Source organism: Salvia splendens, chromosome 8 (assembly GCF_004379255.2).
Source record: "Salvia splendens isolate huo1 chromosome 8, SspV2, whole genome shotgun sequence".
Taxonomy (NCBI): Eukaryota; Viridiplantae; Streptophyta; class Magnoliopsida; order Lamiales; family Lamiaceae; genus Salvia; species Salvia splendens.
In genome coordinates this window covers 26,908,598-26,930,060 of record NC_056039.1, presented here as the reverse complement: position 1 = coordinate 26,930,060, position 21,463 = coordinate 26,908,598, and the positions used below count along the sequence as shown (strand labels likewise).

Sequence of the window (21,463 nt, the reverse complement as noted above, 5' to 3'; positions counted from 1 at the left end):
AAATTGGCAATTATTTTTTGTATTAATAATACGTCATTTATATGTAACAGAATGTGATATTATAAGTGTAGCATTAAAAAGTACTACTGTTATTAGCATTTTCTTGCTGTAGTCCATCCATTGCTTAATCTTAGCGTAAAAGAGCTGTGGACTGTGGTTGGGCCAGAGTTGAATTGTCAACAGTCGTTGAATTCTCCGTCGAGTTCTTGTGATTAACAGCGAACACCCACCGATTACTATAATTGTTTGGCTCTATTATTGGTTTCATCAATTTTATGCCTAATCTACATCCCAATAAACCATAATTCTCATTCAATTCATGCTCAATTTCTAGAGAGAGAAGCACAGCACTGAATCTGTTAAGACTCTGCGTGATGGGAGATGAAAAATCTCTCTGCGACATGGGCGGCGGCAGAGACAGAGATCGCGAGCTTCTAATTCCGGTAGCTGATTCTGTTGACCGCCGCCTCGATGACGACGGCCCCTCCTCCGCCTCCGCTTCCTCCTCCCACCATCATTCTGGCCGTGAGGTACTTTCTGCACTTATATTTTGGTCTTGTCTGTGGATTGTTTCCTTTCTTCTTTTATTCCGTTTTAGGGTTTTAGGACTTGAATTTACCACCTTTTTTTTTCTTTTTCTTTTTTTTTTTACTGGAAGAGTGTATTGTTTATCGTTATTTGTTTCTTTAATTGGATATATGAATTGTGAGTTATGCATAGTTAGCAATAAAGACTGGTTCAGTAATTATTCTAGTAGGGAAACAACTGATGAGGAATTGTGATGTGATGAGCTTTGCACCACAAGGAAAACGCAAATCAAGAATTCGATTATCCTTCTATTCTAGTATTTTCAAACCTTTTACAGAATTATCTGTAAATTGTCATTGTTCCTCTGGATTAGGCCACTCGTGCTGTTTTTAGATGAGAAACAAGGCACACGCATATCAGTTGTGGCCATTCTGTTTCTTTTTGTGTAGTGGAGAGGTGCCACTTTAGTCAGCTTGCAACCCACCCCTCACCCCCATCTCCAAGTCCAAGCTGATAATGATCTGCGCATGTAAAGAAATTTTGCTGAGCTTGATCACCATATAATTTATGCAAACATATTGTGCTGTTCCTTTGTCGATGAAAACCCGATTTTGTGCTCATTTTAGATAACTTGTGTATCAATGATAAAACGTAATTCTTCATCTTTGTAACAATGCAGACATTTTACAAAGTTGTGAGGAGCTGGGCTTCGAAGAAGTTCATGACTGGATGGTGAGCACATATTTATGCTACATGGTCCTTACAATTCTTAGCTTAAGATGTATAATACATGTATGAGCCTTTTGATTTGACTACTGTTATATTTTTTCTCTTTGGCATAATCATTTCAGTGGGTCTGTTAATATGCTTGGTGATCTCTGATCTCTTCAGCTGGTTCTCCATTGCATATATTTGGACACTCAGAAATAATAGTTATTACCTCCGTAAATTATGGAGTACATCTTTTTTTTTTATTAGGAATGTAGCAGCATGAGGGCCAAGTGTGGGTATTAGTGCTATAGTTCTATTTGTATCTTTTGAACCACTCTAGTTGCCAATAAATATTGGGCTGATACCTCACTCAGGGATTTTTGGTATATAACAAATTATTTGCATGCCTTCAGAAAGTTCAATGGTTTTGAGGAAAGGCTTGTACAATCTCTTTCCATGCGTGATCTAGCTAGTTAGTAGCTTTTGGATTTTTGCCTGGTACGTCACAAAATATTTGCAACTTGCATGCTTTATAGAGAGTTTAGTGCTTTTGTGGAAGGGCTTGACTGGCCTCATTCTTAATGTATTAAGTTGTGTTAGAAGAGGCTTTCTTTAAAAATAAACTTATTTATTATATACAGTCCTATAAGAGTCTATTACACATTTTAATGCTTTCGAGCTACGAAATTTAAAAGAACAAGATAGATCAGCGATACTTGGTTGTAGGATTCCCATAAGATTCCAGATATGAAGCCAGATTTTGAACTGTGTTATACTGTTATGACTGTTTTTCAATATTTAATATTCTTTGAGATACACACCACTTCTGCAATGTTACAGAGGAAGCAGGATTGATATATCAGTCCTCAACAAATAAATATGCACGATGTAATAATCTATCCCTAACAGAATACTTTCACCAAGGTTTACTGTTCATTAGACCTGTTCAAAACTTCAAATATGTTGGCAAAGTTATCAACATGCCGGGGTGCTATATATACATAAAGCTGTAGGCATTTCTTGTGGTTTGTTGTTGGTTGGGAGAAACACAACAAATATCTTTTATGCTTAATCTAAGCAAGGTTTCTCTCATGAATCTTTCAAACATCAAGCTTGAATTGATGTTTTTAAGCTATCCTGTCTTTGAATAAAGAATGTGTTATTTTAACTTTTGAAATAATCCACTCCATGAGAAAACTACTGTTTCTTGTTTGTAACTTTTTAAGTTTGTATTGCCTCAGATTTTGAAAAATGTTAGTTTTGTTCTACTTTTGCTCCTGAAACGAATTGTTGCTCATCTGCTCACATGTTGATATGCACCTGCTTTGTCATTTTGCAGTGTTATCCTTCTACCAATAGCTATTACTTTCTATGTAACATGGTGGTTCATACATTTCGTGGATGGATTTTTCTCTCCTATTTATGCTCAACTTGGAATTGATATATTTGGTAAGCATGCTAACTTTCACTTAATGTACTCAAGTAGGTAGTGAGTGAATTATTATATACCTTAAAAAATTGTGCATACTATCCATTAAGAAATAGAATGATATCATAAATCATAATATATTAATATTGTCTTCTGTGGGAAAAAAATGAAAACAAGTATCGAACTAAAAATTCTATAATTCAAAAGAAGTACAAATTAAATCTCTGTTTCATATAATGGATTTTTTTTACATGTGGATATTTTAAGTTCTTGGAAGTATGGTTAATTTCATTGAATTATCTTTGCTAGTTAAATCCTACATTTAAATGTTCCTTTTGGATAATTTTTACGGCAACTAACACTGTATATACTGTTGGTTTAGGTTTGGGATTTGTGACCTCCATTACTTTTATTTTCTTGGTTGGAGTATTTATGTCATCATGGTTGGGGGCTTCTGTTTTGAGCCTTGGGGAGTGGTTTATTAAGCGCATGCCCTTCATTCGTCATATTTACAATGCCTCGAAGCAAATTAGTGCTGCCATATCTCCAGGTGCACTTGTTTTTTCATGTTTTAGGCCCTTGAACAGAGTTTTTGCCAGGTATGGATTCTGAGTTTGTTAGACAATTACTTTTGCAGATCAGAACACACGGGCGTTCAAAGAAGTGGCTATAATAAGGCATCCACGTATTGGTGAATATGCATTTGGGTTCATCACTTCATCTCTCACACTCCAGGTTTGCCAAGTCTGTCATCTCTTAGCTTATTATTTTCTTTTGCACACTGGATCTACCTAGGCTGTGGAACTGGAACTGTAATATTGCATTGCATTATGGTCTCTTTGATAATTAATTGATGAAAAGAGATGTTTTCAAAATCATGGCTAGGTAGTTTTCCACCTGCACATAGTAAGTGCATAACCCAGAGTCTTTATCTTGTCAAACTTTTGATGCATGTTCGTAAAGTTGAGAACCTTCCTAATATATATACCTTTTGCTCCACCTTCCTGATACTCTTGATACTGTTAGAGGGAAATTCGGTGAAGATAAATATTGTTTTGGTTGTGTTACTTGTGTATGAGATGTGTCGATTGCTGCAATTGAAAAGTATTACTACTAAAACTTGAAATGATAAAAACCCTTCTCTAACATCAAAGGATTATTAAGTGCACATCATTACACGCCCAGCACCTTATCTCCTTTGTTGCGGCTGCTCGAACGTCCCACCATTGGTGATTGACAATCATGGCTGCTTCTAACGTCGAAAGCTTTTATCCCATCTTCATCAAGGTCTGCAACACAATCCAATGTCTTCCATTAACAAGCTGATCTAACGTCCAAACCACTCTAGTCAATCACTCTTCGGCTTCCTTGATAGTAAACCTTCCCACCCTTCCAAGGATGAGGTTGGTCGGTATCAGATACACTATAAACCTTGAACAAAAGATGCAGATGACTTGATAAGTCTGTACAATAATCTGCATCTGCAGCTATTTGTTTGATTGTCGTGGTTAACTATTCAAGCTTGGACATCTAGCCTAGTTTGAAAGCAACTATGTATCTCTATTAAAATATTATAACACACAAGCTCAATATAGTGGGATATCGTGATCAATGTTAATAATTAGAGCATGACACTCCGATGTGTTGATGTATTTGCAAATGAAGGCTGATTTTACTTCTATATATATTTTAATTATCTTATTTGACTAGTATAATTTTTCTTCTCATGCCAGAGTTATTCAGGAGATGAAGAGCTCTACTGCGTGTATGTCCCAACGAACCATCTTTACATTGGTGATATATTCCTGGTCAATGCTAAAGATATTATTAGACCGAATTTGTCTGTAAGAGAAGGAATTGGTAAGATATGTTCGCAACTATTTTGGTATCATAACGAGGTAGTTCTGTAGTTGGCAGAAAGATTAAAAAAAGAAAAGATAAAAATCTGAAAGTGTCGGAAAATATTTTGTTAGGAGAAGAAGGTTTAGGGCAGGGTTACATTGTTTTTTTCCAAATCTTTGAATGTTTGATTATGCATGTCTTCTTCCCTTCTCTGAGGTCGTTCCTGACTTGTTATTCTCTTTATCTTTAGCTGTGAAAGCTTTTCTTGGTGTCTCTTTTTCTCTAGTAACTTTTGTATACATAATAAAGATTTGAGGATACGTTCGTTTTCTTTATGCAGAAATCGTGGTATCTGGTGGCATGTCGATGCCCCAAATGATATCTACCTTGGATCAGAGAACTACGCAACTCAATAGAATCAGACCGGTATAGATCACAGAAGCTGGGAGGCTTTCCATTCATCAGTAATATGACTGGTTGCTCATGCCTTCGCCATATCTGATATCCCCAAATTTCACTACTTGTGTGGTAATGATGGCATCTGACTTGGGTTCCAAATTTTCATTTTTCTCTTATAATTGTTAGAATACCAGCATAACTATTGTACTAGTTCACTAGGTAGGAAGTTGGTTTTCTAATTTATGGCGGCTTATGTTTTTCTAACGGTAATTTAATTGAGTTTCCAAGTTAGTGTTTGCCCCTTTACCGGGCTTAATTTAGCTTTTTGTCTTCACTATGGTATTTTGGGTCTTCTACATTTTGGTCTTTGTTTTTCATTTTTTTTGGTTAAAAAAATGTGCATTGTTTAAAAAATCGGACTGAACCGGCCAGTCTGATCAGTTCAGCCATGACCCGGCTTTTTGTCTGGTCCGGTTTGGCATTTAAAACTGTTTATATATTGGATCGTTTTAAATCGGTAAAACCAAATGCAATTTTATCAACTGATAAAGTATTGGTACGTAGATTTTATTTGCAGCAAATCAACGGTGGAGTTTTATTTTATATTTTATATTTCAAAATTTCAAGGACATCTTAGAAATTATATAATTAAATAAATGCTCCTTCCATTCTCTAAATATATGAACTTTAAAATAACATGGATTTTAATGTAAAATTAAGAAAATTTAATGTAAAATTAAGAAAATAAAAGAGAATTGAAAAGAAAGTATGCTAGTGAAAAATGAGTTCGATCTCATTAGAGAGAATAACTTATCTTAAATAAACAATTTCTATTTTTAGGGGATGAACTAAATGAAAGGGTTTTTATTGTTACCACAAATATCTTCAATCAAATAAGTACTCCATATTGATATTTTATCAAGTACTTTCTTTATCCATTAAAAATAGTCTCATGGGTAACATACTTATACATGCGCAATTCGATATTTTATCAAGTACTTTCTTTATCCATTCTCATTAGAGAGAATAACTTATCTTAAATAAACAATTTCTATTTTTAGGGGATGAACTAAATGAAAGGGTTTTTATTGTTACCACAAATATCTTCAATCAAATAAGTACTCCATATTGATATTTTATCAAGTACTTTCTTTATCCATTAAAAATAGTCTCATGGGTAACATACTTATACATGCGCAATTCAACATTTTATCAAGTACTTTCTTTATCCATTAAAAATAGTCTCATGGGTAACATACTTATACATGCGTAATTCGTAGCCATGTGTCATTCTTAATTTCCACCCCATATTTGCACTTGCTAGTACGCATGAACATGACCAAGTCACACTCTAATACGGGTTTTTATACATGCGTAATTCGTAGCCATGTGTCATTCTTAATTTCCACCCCATATTTGCACTTGCTAGTACGCATGAACATGACCAAGTCACACTCTAATATGAGTTTTAATAAAAAATAAATAAAGTAAGAGAGAATAAGACAAAATAGGTAAAGTATGAGAGAGAAAAAATAAAAGATAGGTAAATGGTAGGTATAAGTTGTAAATAAGTTGTCCAGAGCCTTTGTCCTAGCGGCAAGGAACTTAGGCATTATTGCATGAAATACCGAGTTCGAGCCCTCTTGACATCAGTTGTAATTTTCTCTCTTATATAGGAGTTAATTTATATAAAAAAGGTTGTAGAGTTAATTTATATATAAAAAAAGTTGTAAATAAGTTAGGAAAATAATAATGTTAATTTGAGAGGAGGATTATTCCCCGTCCCAGTTAAGATGACTCATTTTTTCGCACGTGTTTTGAAGAAAAGATAATAAATAGTTAAAGTTGAGATAAAATAAACTAAGAGAAAGAATAATATAAAGGAAAGTCTCTTCTACAATATTTTATCTCTTACTTCGTCTGTGTGTCACATTTTGACCGGGTACGAGTTTTAAGAAATGATGAAAAGTGAGTTGAAAAAAGTTAACGGAGAGTGTGTCATACTTTTATTTATTAGTTTTATAATAAAATATGAGTTTGAGTAAGTTAGTGGACTAAGAGTTCCATTACTAAAAATAGTAAAAAATGAAATATAACAAATTTTGTGAGACCGTTAAAAATGGAAAAATGTGATCAAATTTAAGGGAACGAGAGAGTAATAAACTTACAAATAATTTAGTTAATGAGCGATTCATTTTGTTTCGTTTTGTTTGAAGAGTTTATTACAATTATATAATAATAAAAAAAATTAAAGAAATAAAAGCAAAAAAAGGTATACTTTTATAAAGCGATATTGGTCTTTAAAACCATGAACTTTGACTAAAATTTGGTATTTCCCATGAACTTTGAAATTGGTCTATAATATCACAAATTTTGCATTTTATTTGGTATTTTCCAAACTCACTCAAATAAGATATATTCATCAAAATCTTATTTTATGTAAGCAACCATGATACTTTTTATGATATTTTAAATCACTTTTTAAATTCATAACTTTAGGATAAAAAATCACGTTGAAAACCACGTTGATTTAATTGTGTCAAGTATGATAAAAAAAAGTCTTGTAAGTTAGTCAAATATAGTACTCCCTCCGTCCCGGACTACTTGCACTTATTTCCTTTCTGGGCGTCCCAAGTTATTTGCACTCTTTCCATTTTTAGTAAAAATTATCACCTACAACCGCAATTGTTGACTTTGCTATACACTCATTCCTTAATCTCCGTGCCGAAAAGGAAATGTGCGAGTAATCCGGGACGGGGGAGTAATAGACATGCCGTGAAAAATACCAAACAATGTGTAAAGTTTGTGATATTATATACTATCAATTTCAAAGTTTATAGGAAATAATATCAAATTTTAGGCAAAGCATATAATTTTAGGAATCAATTTATCTTTTATAAAAAAGAGAATAAAAATGTTGACCTGTTATAAATTCACTCCACAAAATAAGTGACGCCGCAACCCTATTTCTAACAAAAACCCTAATTCGATCACCTCCCTTCCCTTTAAGTAGCCCACTCTTCTCCCTTCATTTTGCATTGCCGCTGCACAACAACACTTCTGGTTGCCTCTGGTTCTATAGTTTCTGAATATTGGTTTGATCGGCAATTGCTGCCTTTGATTTCATAGTTTTTGAGTATTGATTTGAAGGGCAATGATGAATTGTGATAGGTCTCGTTCGTCGTAATGGCATATTGCTTGCCTTGCCGACCATACTGCTATATCACCACCCATAAACTGAGTCCTTCCATTTCTATTTTCATTTTCGTCCAATTTCTGTTCAGATCTAAGTATTCCGCCTTAATATTTCTGAAATAGTTTTGCCGATGATGATTTTAGTGGAATTTGTTAATGAGTATTCATTGATTACGAACACACTACTGCCTTCCTTCTGAGGCTTTTTTTCTCCCAATTCTATTTTTTTGAATTTAGTTTTCATAAACTGCTCTCTCTTACTGGTCAAGTGATGATTAGATGCATAGTTCAAATGACTAATTCGTGATTAAATACTCTTTTAGTCTTTCGCTCCTATCTGATGACCTTTTACCAATTTCTTAATTCAATTCCGATTGAATCCCTGTGATATTTATTTATTGGCCTGTGATTAAATTCTTATAAAGACAAGCATATGTCCGAATATCTCTGTAGACACTATAATCTTCTCAATGAGGCCACAATTTTACCAATCTTGTTTCTTTTTTCACTTTTGAGTGGAAATTCAGGCAACCTACTTGTGCTTAAAGAAGAATGAGAAGTAAGGTGTTAATCTGCTCATACAATTACCTTTTGCTCTTCAGACTTGCTGATTTATTCTTTGAAGCTGGTCTAGTAAGCTCAAGAACATGTCTTTTTTTTAAATAAACCCCCTTTTCTATGCTGGCTTCGCTATCTGGTTGTTGGATTTGATCTCAGTATCCAATCAACTCGTTCCCTAGAAGCGATATTGGTTGTGTTGCCCTGTTTTTATTACTCTCACCGCTTGTTGGGTTGTGGTTGGAGATCAACGGGACAGCTATATTTCCTATTTTCAATTGAGTTTTGTTAAAATTGTAAATGGCGATGATGAGCACTTGTACATTTACACAGACCTGTAATGATTGCGGATATGATCGCGATTATTGAACATCTAAGGGACTGAGCCATTTTTTTCTGTTCTAAGACTAATTTTTTATATTTGTGCTTTACTTGATTTTGTATATTGTCACACTTGTGTGTGTCATTTTTCATTGTGTGAAGCTACAAAAATAAGTTCTCCTCGCTATCCGGTGATATTCTTTTATGGTTCATTTGGACGTTGGTGAACTACATTACTAAAGTACTCCTCTCTCTGCCCTAGCTTAAGATGAAACATTTCTTGTTTTATAGTCGGAAGTTGATTTATGTATTTATGTGTTTGCATAGAGAAAAGGTAAGTTTAAGTATCAAATATAGAGAAATATTGTTGAATATTTAATTTATAAGAGATAGTCGCTGCTGTATTAATTGACGACAGAGTTTTCAAAATTAGAAATGCCTTTTGGACTATCTAGTCCTATTAGTGATTGGACTAGCTAAAAACACATCTTAACTAGAAAATGCAACCTTTTTATATAAATTAAAATATATATACATAATCAAAATAAAAAAATTTAAAAGTACAATTCAATGAAAACGAAATGTATATATAATTGTTAATACAAGTAGTGTAAATGAAAATGAACTGCAATGAGTAGTATATATAGAGTTTTAAAAGAAAAAAATCCCCTAGTCCGTGCGCTAGTCCATTGGGAGTCCACAAATAACGGACTAGCGCTATATGTGACTTTCAGAGGTTGTTCGTTGTGCTAGTATGTCATTGAAGAAAAACAAGCGCTATATGTGACTTACGAGAGGTTGTTCGTTGTGCTAGAATGTCATTGAAAGAAAAACAAATCCCTAGTCCGTGCGCTAGTACATTGGGAGCCCACAAATAGTGGACTAGTGCTATATCCGACTTATGAGAGGTCATTCGTTGTGCTAGTACGTCAACTACTAGTCGGTCGCAATAGTGTACTAGCGGGTGGACTAGCTGCTAGTTCTTAGTTCACTATTTTGGATCTTCTTATTTTGTGTTTCAAATTGAGATAGATTATATAATATTTATATTATTTTTCCAATTTTTTAAAATGGAAACATGAGTTCTTTAGTGGAAAAGGACAAATACTAGTTTCTTAATTGAATTTAAACTGCGAAGATTATAAAATGACAAATCCATTAAATTAGTGAAGCACAATAACTACCAAATGAATAACATGAGCCAATCATTTGAAAACAAAGAAATATTAAACTAAAGAATTATTTTACGACACCTTAGAATTTTACAAATATATTTAGTTACCTATATCATATCTGTTAACTTAGTACACAAGACTCACCCACTCTTCAGTAACTCACACACACTCGGTATGAACACTCACACACAGAGAATACACATTAATTAAGAAAGAAGAGTTTCTTGGAGAAAGTGAATTCTCTTTTATTGTTTGATTTCTAACTATCATCTATCTAGGATACAAGTAAACCGAGCTATATATAAAGCTCATACACTCAGGTAATTGCTACTAAAGAAAAAGAATCAAGAATCAAGAACTAGAGCTAACAACTGCTCTTTCCTAACAGAATAACTAATTTCCTGACGGCTATTTTTCTGATTCCTTCTTCCTTGAATTCTTTTGGAAACTAGAGCTGAGTGTGGACTCATTTCTTACAATTCTCCATCTGAGTACACACCTCAGATCTTGCAGCAAACATTGATCAATTCTTTGCAGTGATCAAACTTGTCTCTTCTTAGAGACTTTGTAAGCATGTCAGCAGGATTGTGCAAAGTGTCAATCTTGACCACCTTTACCCTTCCCTTCTCAATCTCATCTCTAATAAAATGTAGTCTCACATCTATTTGCTTGCTTCTTTCATGGAAGTACTGATGTCTAGCTAAACACATAGCTGAGTTACTGTCACAATGAACAACCATGGTTTCCTAATCAGAACCAAAATTTGAGATCACACCCTGGATCCAAAAACTTTCTTGCATTGTTGCTGTTAGTGCCATATACTCTGCCTCTGTTGTTAACAAGGCAACAACACTTTGTAAGCCTAACTTCTAGTTAATCACAGTTCCAAACATGTTGAAGAGATAACCAGTTTGGGACTTTCTATTATCCAAGTTAGTAGCATAATCTGCATCGCAGTAGCCCACCACTACTTCCTCACTCACCTTATCACAACCATTGAACATAATTCCCCAGCTACTACTAATGTTCTTCATGTACCTCAAAATCCACTTAAGGGCATTTCAATGCCCTCTCCCAAGATCAGACATGTACCTGCTAGTAACTGAGATAGCATGGGCCAGGTCTAGCCTTGTACAAATCATAGTTTACATAATGCTTCCAACTACACTAGCTTAAGGAATACATTCCATCTCACGTGCTTCTTGCTTAGATTTAGGAGCATGTTCCTTAGAAAGCTTAAAACTCTGTGAGAGAGGAGAGCCTTAGCATTGTCTATATTGAACCTTTTCAGAACCTTCTCAATATAATTAGACTAAAGTAGCCACAACCTCTTACAGCCTCTGTCTCTCTGAATATTAATGCCAAGGATCTTCCTTGCCTCACCCAGATCCTTCATTTCAAAGCTAGACTTCAAATCTGCCTTGACTTTCTGTATCTCAGCCATAGATGGTCCAGCAAGTAGCATATCATCTACATAAATCAACAGATAGGCTACTGGAGTGTTACCTTTCTTCTTTATGTAAATGCAATCATCAAACTTAGATATTGTGAAACCAATCTTAACCATTTGCTCATCAAACTTCTTTTTAGTCCATAAAGGCTCTTTTTCAGTAAGCAAACCTTGCCTTCTTCTCCAATGTTCACATAACCCTCAGGCTGATCCGAAAATAGTTTCCTCAAGATCTCCATTAAGAAAAACAGTCTTGACATCAAACTGCTGCAATTCCCAATCCAAGTGATTCACTACAGCCAGCAAAATTCTAATAGAAGTGTGCTTCACAACAGGAGCAAACACCTCATTGAAGTCCACACCTTCTTGTTGTGTAAAACCTCTAGCCACCAAATGAGCTTTGAACTTAATTCTGTCTTTATCAGTAGTTTCAATCTTCTTCTTAAGCACATATTTACAACTTACTAATATCCTTTCTTTCCCATTAGATTTAAGCTGAGATTCATCCACCAAAATCCAGGTTTTATTCTTGAGTAAAGATTCAATCTCTTCATTCATAGCTTCTATCCACTTTTCTCTGTCTTTACTTCTCGTTGCTTCCTTATAAGTGAGAGGATCAGCAAGCTCTATGTTTTCAGTAGTACATAGATCATAATAGACCATATTAGAGAACTTCTTAGGAGATTTAGCATTTCTCCTTCCTCTATCTCTAGCAATCTGGTACTCTCTGGAATTTCCAGCATCAGTACAGCCTCCATCTTGACTAGAAGCAACACCACTGTCAGATTCAGACTCACTATCTGAATCACTAGCTCCACCTACTTCTTGGCTCATAGTATCCGACTCCACCTTAAAGAAGGTCTCTGTCTGCATCAACAGAAGCTTTATCTTTACTTAAGTAAGGCATGTGAGTCTCTACAAACACCACATCACTACTAATGATCACCTTCTGCTTTCCGGGCTCAATACACCAGAGCCTATACCCCTAACACCTTTCTGATAGCCCAACATGATGCACTTTAGTGCTCTAGCTTACAATGATAAACTCGTCGTGCTAGTACGTTATTCGTCGTGCTAGTACGTCATTCGTCGTGTTAGTACGTCAACTGCTAGTCGGTCGCAATAGTGTACTAGCGGGTGGACTAGCTGCTAGTTCTTAGTTCACTATTTTGGATCTTCTTATTTTGTGTTTCAAATTGAGAGAGATTATATAATATTTATATTATTTTTCCAATTTTTTAAAATGGAAACACAAGTTCTTTAGTAGAAAAGGACAAATACTAGTTTCTTAATTGAATTTAAACTCCGAAGATTATTAAATGACAAATCCATTAAATTAGTGAAGCACAATAACTACCAAATGAATAACATGAGTCAAGATTTGAAAATAAAGAAATATTAAACTAAAGAATTATTTTACGACACCTTAGAATTTTACAAATATATTTAGTTACCTATATCATATCTGTTAACTTAGTACACAAGACTCACCCACTCTTCAGTAACACACACACACTCGGTATGAACACTCACACACAGAGAACACACATTAATTAAGAAAGAAGAGTTTCTTGGAGAAAGTGAATTCTCTTTTTTTTGTTTGATTTCTAACTATCATCTATCTAGGATACAAGTAAACCGAGCTATATATAAAGCTCATACACTCAGGTAACTGCTACTAAAGAAAAAGAATCAAGAATCAAGAACTAGAGCTAATAACTGCTCTTTCCTAACAGAATAACTAACTTCCTAACGGCTAGTTTTCTGATTCCTTCTTCCTTGAATTCTTTTGGAAACTAGAGCTGAGTGTGGACTCATTTCTTACAATTCTCCACCTGAGTACACACCTCAGATCTTGCAGCAAACATTGATCAATTCTTTGCAGTGATCAAACTTGTCTCTTCCTAGAGACTTTGTAAGCATGTCAGCAGGATTGTGCAAAGTGTCAATCTTGACCACCTTTACCCTTCCCTTCTCAATCTCATCTCTAATAAAATGTAGTCTCACATCTATTTGCTTGCTTCTTTCATGGAAGTACTGATGTCTAGCTAAACACATAGCTGAGTTACTGTCACAATGAACAACCATGGTTTCCTAATCAGAACCAAAATTTGAGATCACACCCTGGATCCAAAAACTTTCTTGCATTGTTGCTGTTAGTGCCATATACTCTGCCTCTGTTGTTAACAAGGCAACAACACTTTGTAAGCCTAACTTCCAGTTAATCACAGTTCCAAACATGTTGAAGAGATAACCAGTTTGGGACTTTCTGTTATCCAAGTTAGTAGCATAATCTGCATCGCAGTAGCCCACCACTACTTCCTCACACACCTTATCACAACCATTGAACATAATTCCCCAGCTACTACTAGTGTTCTTCATGTACCTCAAAATCCACTTAAGGGCATTTCAATTCCCTCTCCCAAGATCAGACATGTACCTGCTAGTAACTGAGATACTATGGGCCAGGTCTGGCCTTGTACAGATCATAGTTTACACAATGCTTCCAACTACACTAGCTTAAGGAATAGATTCCATCTCACGTGCTTCTTGCTTAGATTTAGGAGCATGTTCCTTAGAAAGCTTAAAACTCTGTGAGAGAGGAGTTGTAGCAGCCCTAGCATTGTCCATATTGAACCTTTTCAGAACCTTCTCAATATAATCAGACTAAAGTAGCCACAACCTCTTACAGCCTCCGTCTCTCTGAATATTAATGCCAAGGATCTTCCTTGCCTCACCCAGATCCTTCATTTCAAAGCTAGACTTCAAATCTGCCTTGACTTTCTGTATCTCAGCCATAGATGGTCCAGCAAGTAGCATATCATCTACATAAATCAACAGATAGGCTACTGGAGTGTTACCTTTCTTCTTTATGTAAATGCAATCATCAAACTTAGATATTGTGAAACCAATCTTAACCATTTGCTCATCAAACTTCTTTTTAGTCCATAAAGGCTCTTTTTCAGTAAGCAAACCTTGCCTTCTTCTCCAATTTTTACATAACCCTCAGGCTGATCCGAAAATAGTTTCCTCAAGATCTCCATTGAGAAAAACAGTCTTGACATCAAACTGCTGCAATTCCCAATCCAAGTGATTCACTACAGCCAGCAAAATTCTAATAGAAGTGTGCTTCACAACAGGAGCAAACACCTCATTGAAGTCCACACCTTCTTGCTGTGTAAAACCTCTAGCCACCAAACGAGCTTTGAACTTAATTCTGTCTTTATAAGTAGTTTCAATCTTCTTCTTAAGCACACATTTGCTGCTTACTAATATCCTTTATTTCCCATTAGATTTAAGTTGAGATTCATCCACCAAAATCCAGGTTTTATTCTTGAGTAAAGATTCAATCTCTTCATTCATAGCTTCTATCCACTTTTCTCTGTCTTTACTTCTCGTTGCTTCCTTATAAGTGAGAGGATCAGCAAGCTCTATGTTTTCAGCAGTACATAGATCATAATAGACCATATTAGAGAACTTCTTAGGAGATTTAGCATTTCTCCTTCCTCTATCTCTAGCAATCTGGTACTCTCTGGAATTTCCAGCATCAGTACGGCCTCCATCTTGACTAGAAGCAACACCACTTTCAGATTCAAACTCACTATCTGAATCACTAGCTCCACTTACTTCTTGGCTCATAGTATCCGACTCCACCTTAAAGAAGGTATCTGTCTGCATCATCAGAAGCTTTATCTTTACTTAAGTAAGGCATGTGAGTCTCTACAAACACCACATCACTACTAATGACCACCTTCTGCTTTCCGGGCTCAATACACCAGAGCCTATACCCCTAACACCTTTCTGATAGCCCAGCATGATGCACTTTAGTGCTCTAGCTTCCAGCTTACTTTGCCTAGCATGAGCATAGGCTGCACACCCAAACACCTTGTACTTTGAGTAGCCACTTTGAACTCCATACCACATATAATATGGAGTTTCAGATTTTAAGGCTGTAGCAGGGCACTTGTTGATCAGATAGGTAGCTAGCTGTATACACTGCCTCACCCCAGAATTTGCTGCTTAATCCAGAACAAAGAAGTAGGCATCTTACACTCTCAAGTATTGTTCTATTCATCCTCTCTGCAACCTCATTTTGTTGCGGGTTGGAAGGGACTGTCCTATGCCTCTTCATTCCCTTCTCTTTGCAAAACAAATCAAACTCAGTAGAAAGATATTCAAGGCCATTGTCAGTCCTAAGGCATTTCACACTCATTCCTTTCTCTAACTCCACCTCTTTGCACCACATTTTGAACTTTGCAAATGTCTCCGACTTATCTCTCAGAATATAGACCCACAATTTTCTAGTATAGTCATCAATAATAGACAAATAGTATCTTCCTCCACCAACAGAATTAATAGGAGAAGGATCCCATAGATAACTAGATGAATGTATACATGTAGGATATGGAGCTTTCTTTGCCTTTCCAAGAATGCATTGCTCACAAGGATCTAATCTGCTACTGACATCTCCAGTGATCAAACCCCTTTTTACTAGCTCTTTCATGCTGTTTTCAATAGATATGGAATGGCTTTCTCCATCAACAGCTTCAGCAATTAGGTAGTAGAGTATATGATCTCTTTCAGCCATCATCACTACTTGATTCCTTGACTGCACTAGGATCTTTCCCTGACTCATCAAGATATTGAATCCCTTCTGCTCCAGCATCCCCAAAGAAATTAGATTCCTCTTAACTTCAGGAATAAATCTCACTTCTGTCAAAATCTTTATGGAACCATCTTGAAGCCTCAACTTCACCTTCTCAACTCCTCTGATTTTGCAGGTGTGATTTTTGCCTAGGAGGACTGTTCCATCTATCTCCTTGAAATCATGGAACCAGCTCCTATTGGGGCACATGTGAAAACTGCACCATGAGTCCATGATCCATTTCTGACTAACTCCACTTTCTAACACATTCAGAAGCTGGAGGATCAACACCCTCTACACAATCAGAGGTATTCTGCCCTTTGCCCTCAGAGGCTTCCTTCCTCTTCCATGCAAAACAATCTTTCTTTAGATGCCCAGGTTTCTTGCACCAGTGGCATGACCTGGTTTCTTTTAGATTATCAGAGGTGGATCCCTTAGAAATTTCTTCATACTTCTTCTCATCAAACTTGGCTTGAGATTTCTCATCAAGAATTGGAGCTTTCCCTCACTCGGAGGAGCAAGAACTGCGGCCAAGCCTTGCTGGATTAGAACTGCCTTTATCTTCATTTTCCACAAGCCATAATCATTTTTGCTTGTGAATTTCTCTGCATCTAGCCTTGCTGCCATCTTTGAGACTATCTGAACTTCTGCAAATCAGCCTCAAATTCTTACAGACGGCGCCACTTGTTAACTCAGCACACAAGACTCACACACACTTGGTATGAACACTCACACACACAGAGAACACACACTAATTGAGGAAGAAGAGCGAGTTTCTTGGAGAAAGAGAATTCTCTTTTATTGATTGATTTCTAACTATCATCTATCTAGGATACAAGTAAACCGAGCTATATATAAAGCTCATACACTCTGATAATTGCTACTAACAGAAAAAGAATCAAGAAACAAGATTCAAGAACTAGAGCTAATAACTGCTCTTTCCTAACAGAATAACTAACTTCCTAACGGCTAGTTTTCTGATTCCTTCTTCCTTTAATTCTTCTGGAAACTAGAGCTGAGTGTGGACTCATTTCTTATAATATCTAAAGTACAAATACAATGGAAATAAAATATGTAACCAAATAACTAAAATTTTGGATGATGGCAGAAATTATTACCTGGTTTGGCAGAAATCTTGTACTAACTGTTGCATCAAACCCAACTGGCTGGAGTCAAGGGCTTAAACTCGTTCGATCGGGTAGAACTCTTTGGACTTCGATCTTATCCATCCGACCTGGTGGAATTAAAATGCAACTCTATTCGGTTGGGTAGGAGCCCACTTTTAGTACCAAAACATCCTTGCCCATCTTCTTTAATGATAAGAACTTGCCAATATTGTACTCCATCCCATTTTAAGAGTCTCATTTTACTTTAACACTGGTTTTAACAAATATAAAGGAAAGTTGGTGAAAAACGATAGTGGAATATGAGTCCTACTTTTATACTCTCCCAGTCCCCAAAGAGTATGAACTTTGGGTTCGGCACGGGTTTTAATGCATTATTGGTAAAGTAAGAGAGAGAGAGATAAATAAAGTTTTTTAAGTATTGTTAGTGGAGAATATGTCTCACTTTATTAGAGAGAAGAGAGTTTCCAAAAAAGAATATTCATACTCTTTGGGGACAGACGATAAAAGATATATTGCATACTCTTCAGGGACAGAGGGAGTATATTAGTTTTATAATAAAATGTGAGTGTAAAAAGGTTAGTGGAATGTGGGTTTATAACCATTTATGGAATATTTCAACCAGGACTCCTAAAGTGTGACACCCAAATATGTTAAACCAGAACTCCTAAAGTGGGACACCCAAATATGGTAAACGAACTCCTATTCGGTCGGGTAGGAGCCCATTGTGAGGACACCATTTTCAATTCGGTAGGGTAGGAGCCCATTGAGTTGATGCAAGATACTCCATCCGTCCCCCAAATATTGTCACAGTTTGATCATGCACGAGTTTTAAGAAATGTAATAGAAAGTTGGTTGAAAAAGTTGGTAGGATATGAGTCCTATTTTTAAAGTATTAGTTTTATAATAAAATATGAGAGGGAATAAGTTAGTGGAAAGTGGAGTCCACTACCATTTTTGGTATAAAGTGAAATGTGACAAATTTTGTGGGACTGGCGGAAATGGAAAAATGTGACAAAATTTCAGGGACGGAGGGAGTAATAATATTTTACCTAACTGAAAATGGTAGTGTGTTTCGTTTTTGAAGCAATGATGTTTTGAAAGAAGAAAATGATGTTGGATTGAAAATGAAACTAGTTTACATATGTTTTTATTGCTATCATTTTATATGAAAAATTAGTATTTGTAAATCGTGTAGGTTGAGTCATCATTGGGGATTTGGGTCACCACATAATCAACCCAACAAGGTCTAACACAAATCCAACAATAAGTCGACCCAATATGAACCAAAACCTATTTACTTTGTGTGTGTTCATGTTATAAAAATTTTTAGTCATACTGTTAACGATACGATACAGTTTAAGTTGAAACCACACGATAATTACCTGAATCTAATACTATACGTAATGCGAATCTTAAAATTAGCGCAAGACCTGTTCTTGTAAAAACACAAAACAATTATAATAACTAAAGTTACATAAAACAACATACGCTAAAAAAGATAGGGGTCACATCCCACAAAAAGATAGAACAAAATATAGAATTAATGGGAGATATAGAAATGGAAGAAATAATGTGTGAATAAATGGCCTCTTGAAGACCAAGGACCTCCACCAATACGATGATGGCAACCCTTAGCTACTTTCATCCAAGCAACCATTTTAACTAAGTGATTAACTCCGGGCTAACCACAAAACAACCATAGCCCAACTATGAAATTTCCAAACATTCATATTACCCAACATGGAGAGGGACTCTTTGGAGAAACTCTTTGAACTCAACTCTAACCTCTCTAATACAAAAGAGAGTAAAAGACCCTATATTGATGGGAGACGAAATGTGAAGAGTCTAAAAAACTATTCAAAATCCTATCTATTGAATCTGACGACTCTTCTCATTCTAGCAGGTCGTTGGGGTCGCAAGGTTGCAAACTCGGCGATTGGCTGACTCTGTTCGGGAGTCTGAGCTAACCCAGCGGGTCGCTAGCTTGACATTATACCGTTCTTCATTAAACGACCATGACTCCATCACCCGAGCTTCGATTTGGTCGTGCTAGGTACTCATGTGAAGCACTTTCGACGTAAAGACGTAAAAAACATTTGAACATCATCTTGACTATAAAAGACTGTTTAAATCAGCCCTCAGTTTCGATTTTGGTACTAGTTGCTCCTTCGCGTTCTTTCTCCTCCGGAGACGGTTTTAGTGCTACCCGAATTCACTCCCCTTTCTTTAGGAAGAATCCTTGGCAAAATTATGAAAATTTATCTAAATGTAACATCTAGAGCTATACTAACTAAAACAATTAAGTGTTATTAGAACTTTCTATATCCGCTTCATCCTTCGGAATCCTATCACACCTCTGATCTAGTGAAATATGATGAATTGAGCAAGAGACACCGCCTAATAATGTAATATCAAATAATTCAAACTTTTAATTTAAAAAAATAATAAAACTTAGAAATTTGTAACTACAATAAGTAAATCACTATCCTATACATGCATTAACATGTCCAATTGAAGTTCGCATCTAGTTCAGTTATTTTTTAAATAGTCTGAGCGAAAACAAGAAAATTTGTCTAATAAAAAGCCTATTTAGTATTAGGCATTAGAGTGAAAAGTTGACCCATATCACACAACAGTTGAACCATATTATAATTAAATACGACCCAATTATCTTAATATACTCATAGGGTTTATCGTTCACTTTCGTCTTTCAACGCTCATTCTCTTTCCCTCTCTTCAGATTAACATAATAATTAAACTATATTATCACCCTTAATTGGATGAAGAGACCGAGCCTCTCATTTAATTAGTAGTGGGGGCAAAAACCTGTCTTAATTATCATATTAAATTTCTATAACCTAATTACTATTAATGGATTGTATTAAATGTCGAACTAATTTTAAAGACCGAACTAGGGACCCAATATCAGCCATCCGATTTTATAATCTTGTGTATATAATAAATCAACCAAATCTTATTATTTTAATTCTAAAAATCAGATGAAGGGTTGAATTGGAATACAAATACTGCATCAGTTAGTTTATTTCCTTTAATCATCGACACAAATTTGAAATTTATCTCCAGAATTAATCATCGTCAACAATTGCTTCACACCATCGCTGACACCTTCAATTTACATCTCCATCGCCAATTCACGCTAGCAGTTAAATCTCCATCACCAATTCACGCATGCAAGTAGATGAACACGTTTCCATCTGCGGCTGCAATTCACGCACACCACGTCTTTAATTAAGTGCATGCAATTACATCTCCATTGACTGCAATTCAATATATGCAATTCTGAACCTGCAATTACATTCACCGTCCGCTATTTAATCTCCATTGATTTCACGCCTGCAATTACATCTTCATCGTCAATTCATGTTCATGCTCAACACGCGATGTAATAGTTGTGAACGTGATTTGAAATTCATTAAATTGTATATGGAATTTATTGAAGTATTTGTTTTGTAATGCGAGTAACAGTGGATATTTGTAGTACGTCGCTTAAAAAATGAACCGAGTCAGATATTATTATGAACTGTTAGCAATGGATATTGTGGATTGATTTGTGTTTGTTATGAATTTCAACCATGAACAATAACTATTTTTGTTCCTACGATTTTTATTTGTAATGAAATGTTTTCTGGAATAAGATGAACTGTTTTCTGCAATTAGGTGAACTGTTTTTTATATAAGATGAACTTTATATAGTTGCGAGTTCTAATATTACTTCTTGTTCACACCAAATTATTTTCTAATTTTTGCTAAAATATCCATAATATGATTATGGAAAATCGGATATTCCAAATCATGAATCAAATTTGAAAAGATTAATTAATTCCTAATTTCATGCTAAAATATCTATATTATAATTATGGAAAATTAAATCCTCAAATTGTGTCTCATTGTACAAATTTTACCTCGATTGTCCAAAATCCATCAAAGCTAAATTAATCATCCATAAATCGATGACCACCAATGAAAATTTTTGTTTATTCTTGAATAATAACACATTTTTTCAAATGAGTAGTATATAAACTAAATAATGAGCTCAATAAACATTATAAATAAACTGAATGA

The 21,463-nt window shown here is 35.3% G+C and overlaps 1 protein-coding gene and 6 non-coding genes across 9 annotated transcripts; all 7 read left to right on the top strand.

Moving 5' to 3' along the window:
* Nucleotides 1–89: 89 nt before the first annotated feature.
* On the top strand, nt 90–5,229 carry LOC121744928 (protein LIKE COV 1-like). 3 transcript variants are annotated; one of them, XM_042138641.1, is made up of 8 exons: nt 111–244; nt 335–530; nt 1,208–1,260; nt 2,579–2,688; nt 3,051–3,218; nt 3,306–3,403; nt 4,402–4,528; nt 4,851–5,229. In XM_042138641.1, the coding sequence occupies exons 2-8, from the start codon at nt 375–377 to the stop codon at nt 4,940–4,942; spliced, it is 804 nt and encodes a 267-aa protein (XP_041994575.1). In that variant the 5' UTR covers nt 111–244; nt 335–374; the 3' UTR covers nt 4,943–5,229. The 3 variants fall into 3 exon arrangements, with proteins under 3 accessions (XP_041994576.1, XP_041994574.1, XP_041994575.1); XM_042138642.1 differs by having other exon boundaries at nt 90–530; nt 4,402–4,433; XM_042138640.1 differs by having other exon boundaries at nt 92–530.
* A 2,829-nt stretch (nt 5,230–8,058) lies between these two features.
* LOC121746250 lies at nt 8,059–8,154 on the top strand. The gene has a single exon (XR_006038954.1). It is a non-coding gene; the product is annotated as a small nucleolar RNA Z43 (small nucleolar RNA).
* A 76-nt stretch (nt 8,155–8,230) lies between these two features.
* Nucleotides 8,231–8,308, top strand: LOC121746263. Its single transcript, XR_006038966.1, has one exon. It is a non-coding gene; the product is annotated as a small nucleolar RNA U83 (small nucleolar RNA).
* Nucleotides 8,309–8,363: 55 nt separating this feature from the next.
* Nucleotides 8,364–8,453, top strand: LOC121746319. The gene has a single exon (XR_006039019.1). It is a non-coding gene; the product is annotated as a small nucleolar RNA snR60/Z15/Z230/Z193/J17 (small nucleolar RNA).
* Nucleotides 8,454–8,629: 176 nt separating this feature from the next.
* LOC121746266 lies at nt 8,630–8,754 on the top strand. Its single transcript, XR_006038969.1, has one exon. It is a non-coding gene; the product is annotated as a small nucleolar RNA snoR77 (small nucleolar RNA).
* Nucleotides 8,755–8,961: 207 nt separating this feature from the next.
* Nucleotides 8,962–9,053, top strand: LOC121746298. Its single transcript, XR_006038997.1, has one exon. It is a non-coding gene; the product is annotated as a small nucleolar RNA SNORD25 (small nucleolar RNA).
* A 32-nt stretch (nt 9,054–9,085) lies between these two features.
* LOC121746272 lies at nt 9,086–9,219 on the top strand. Its single transcript, XR_006038975.1, has one exon. It is a non-coding gene; the product is annotated as a small nucleolar RNA snoR136 (small nucleolar RNA).
* The last annotated feature ends 12,244 nt before the right edge of the window (nt 9,220–21,463 follow it).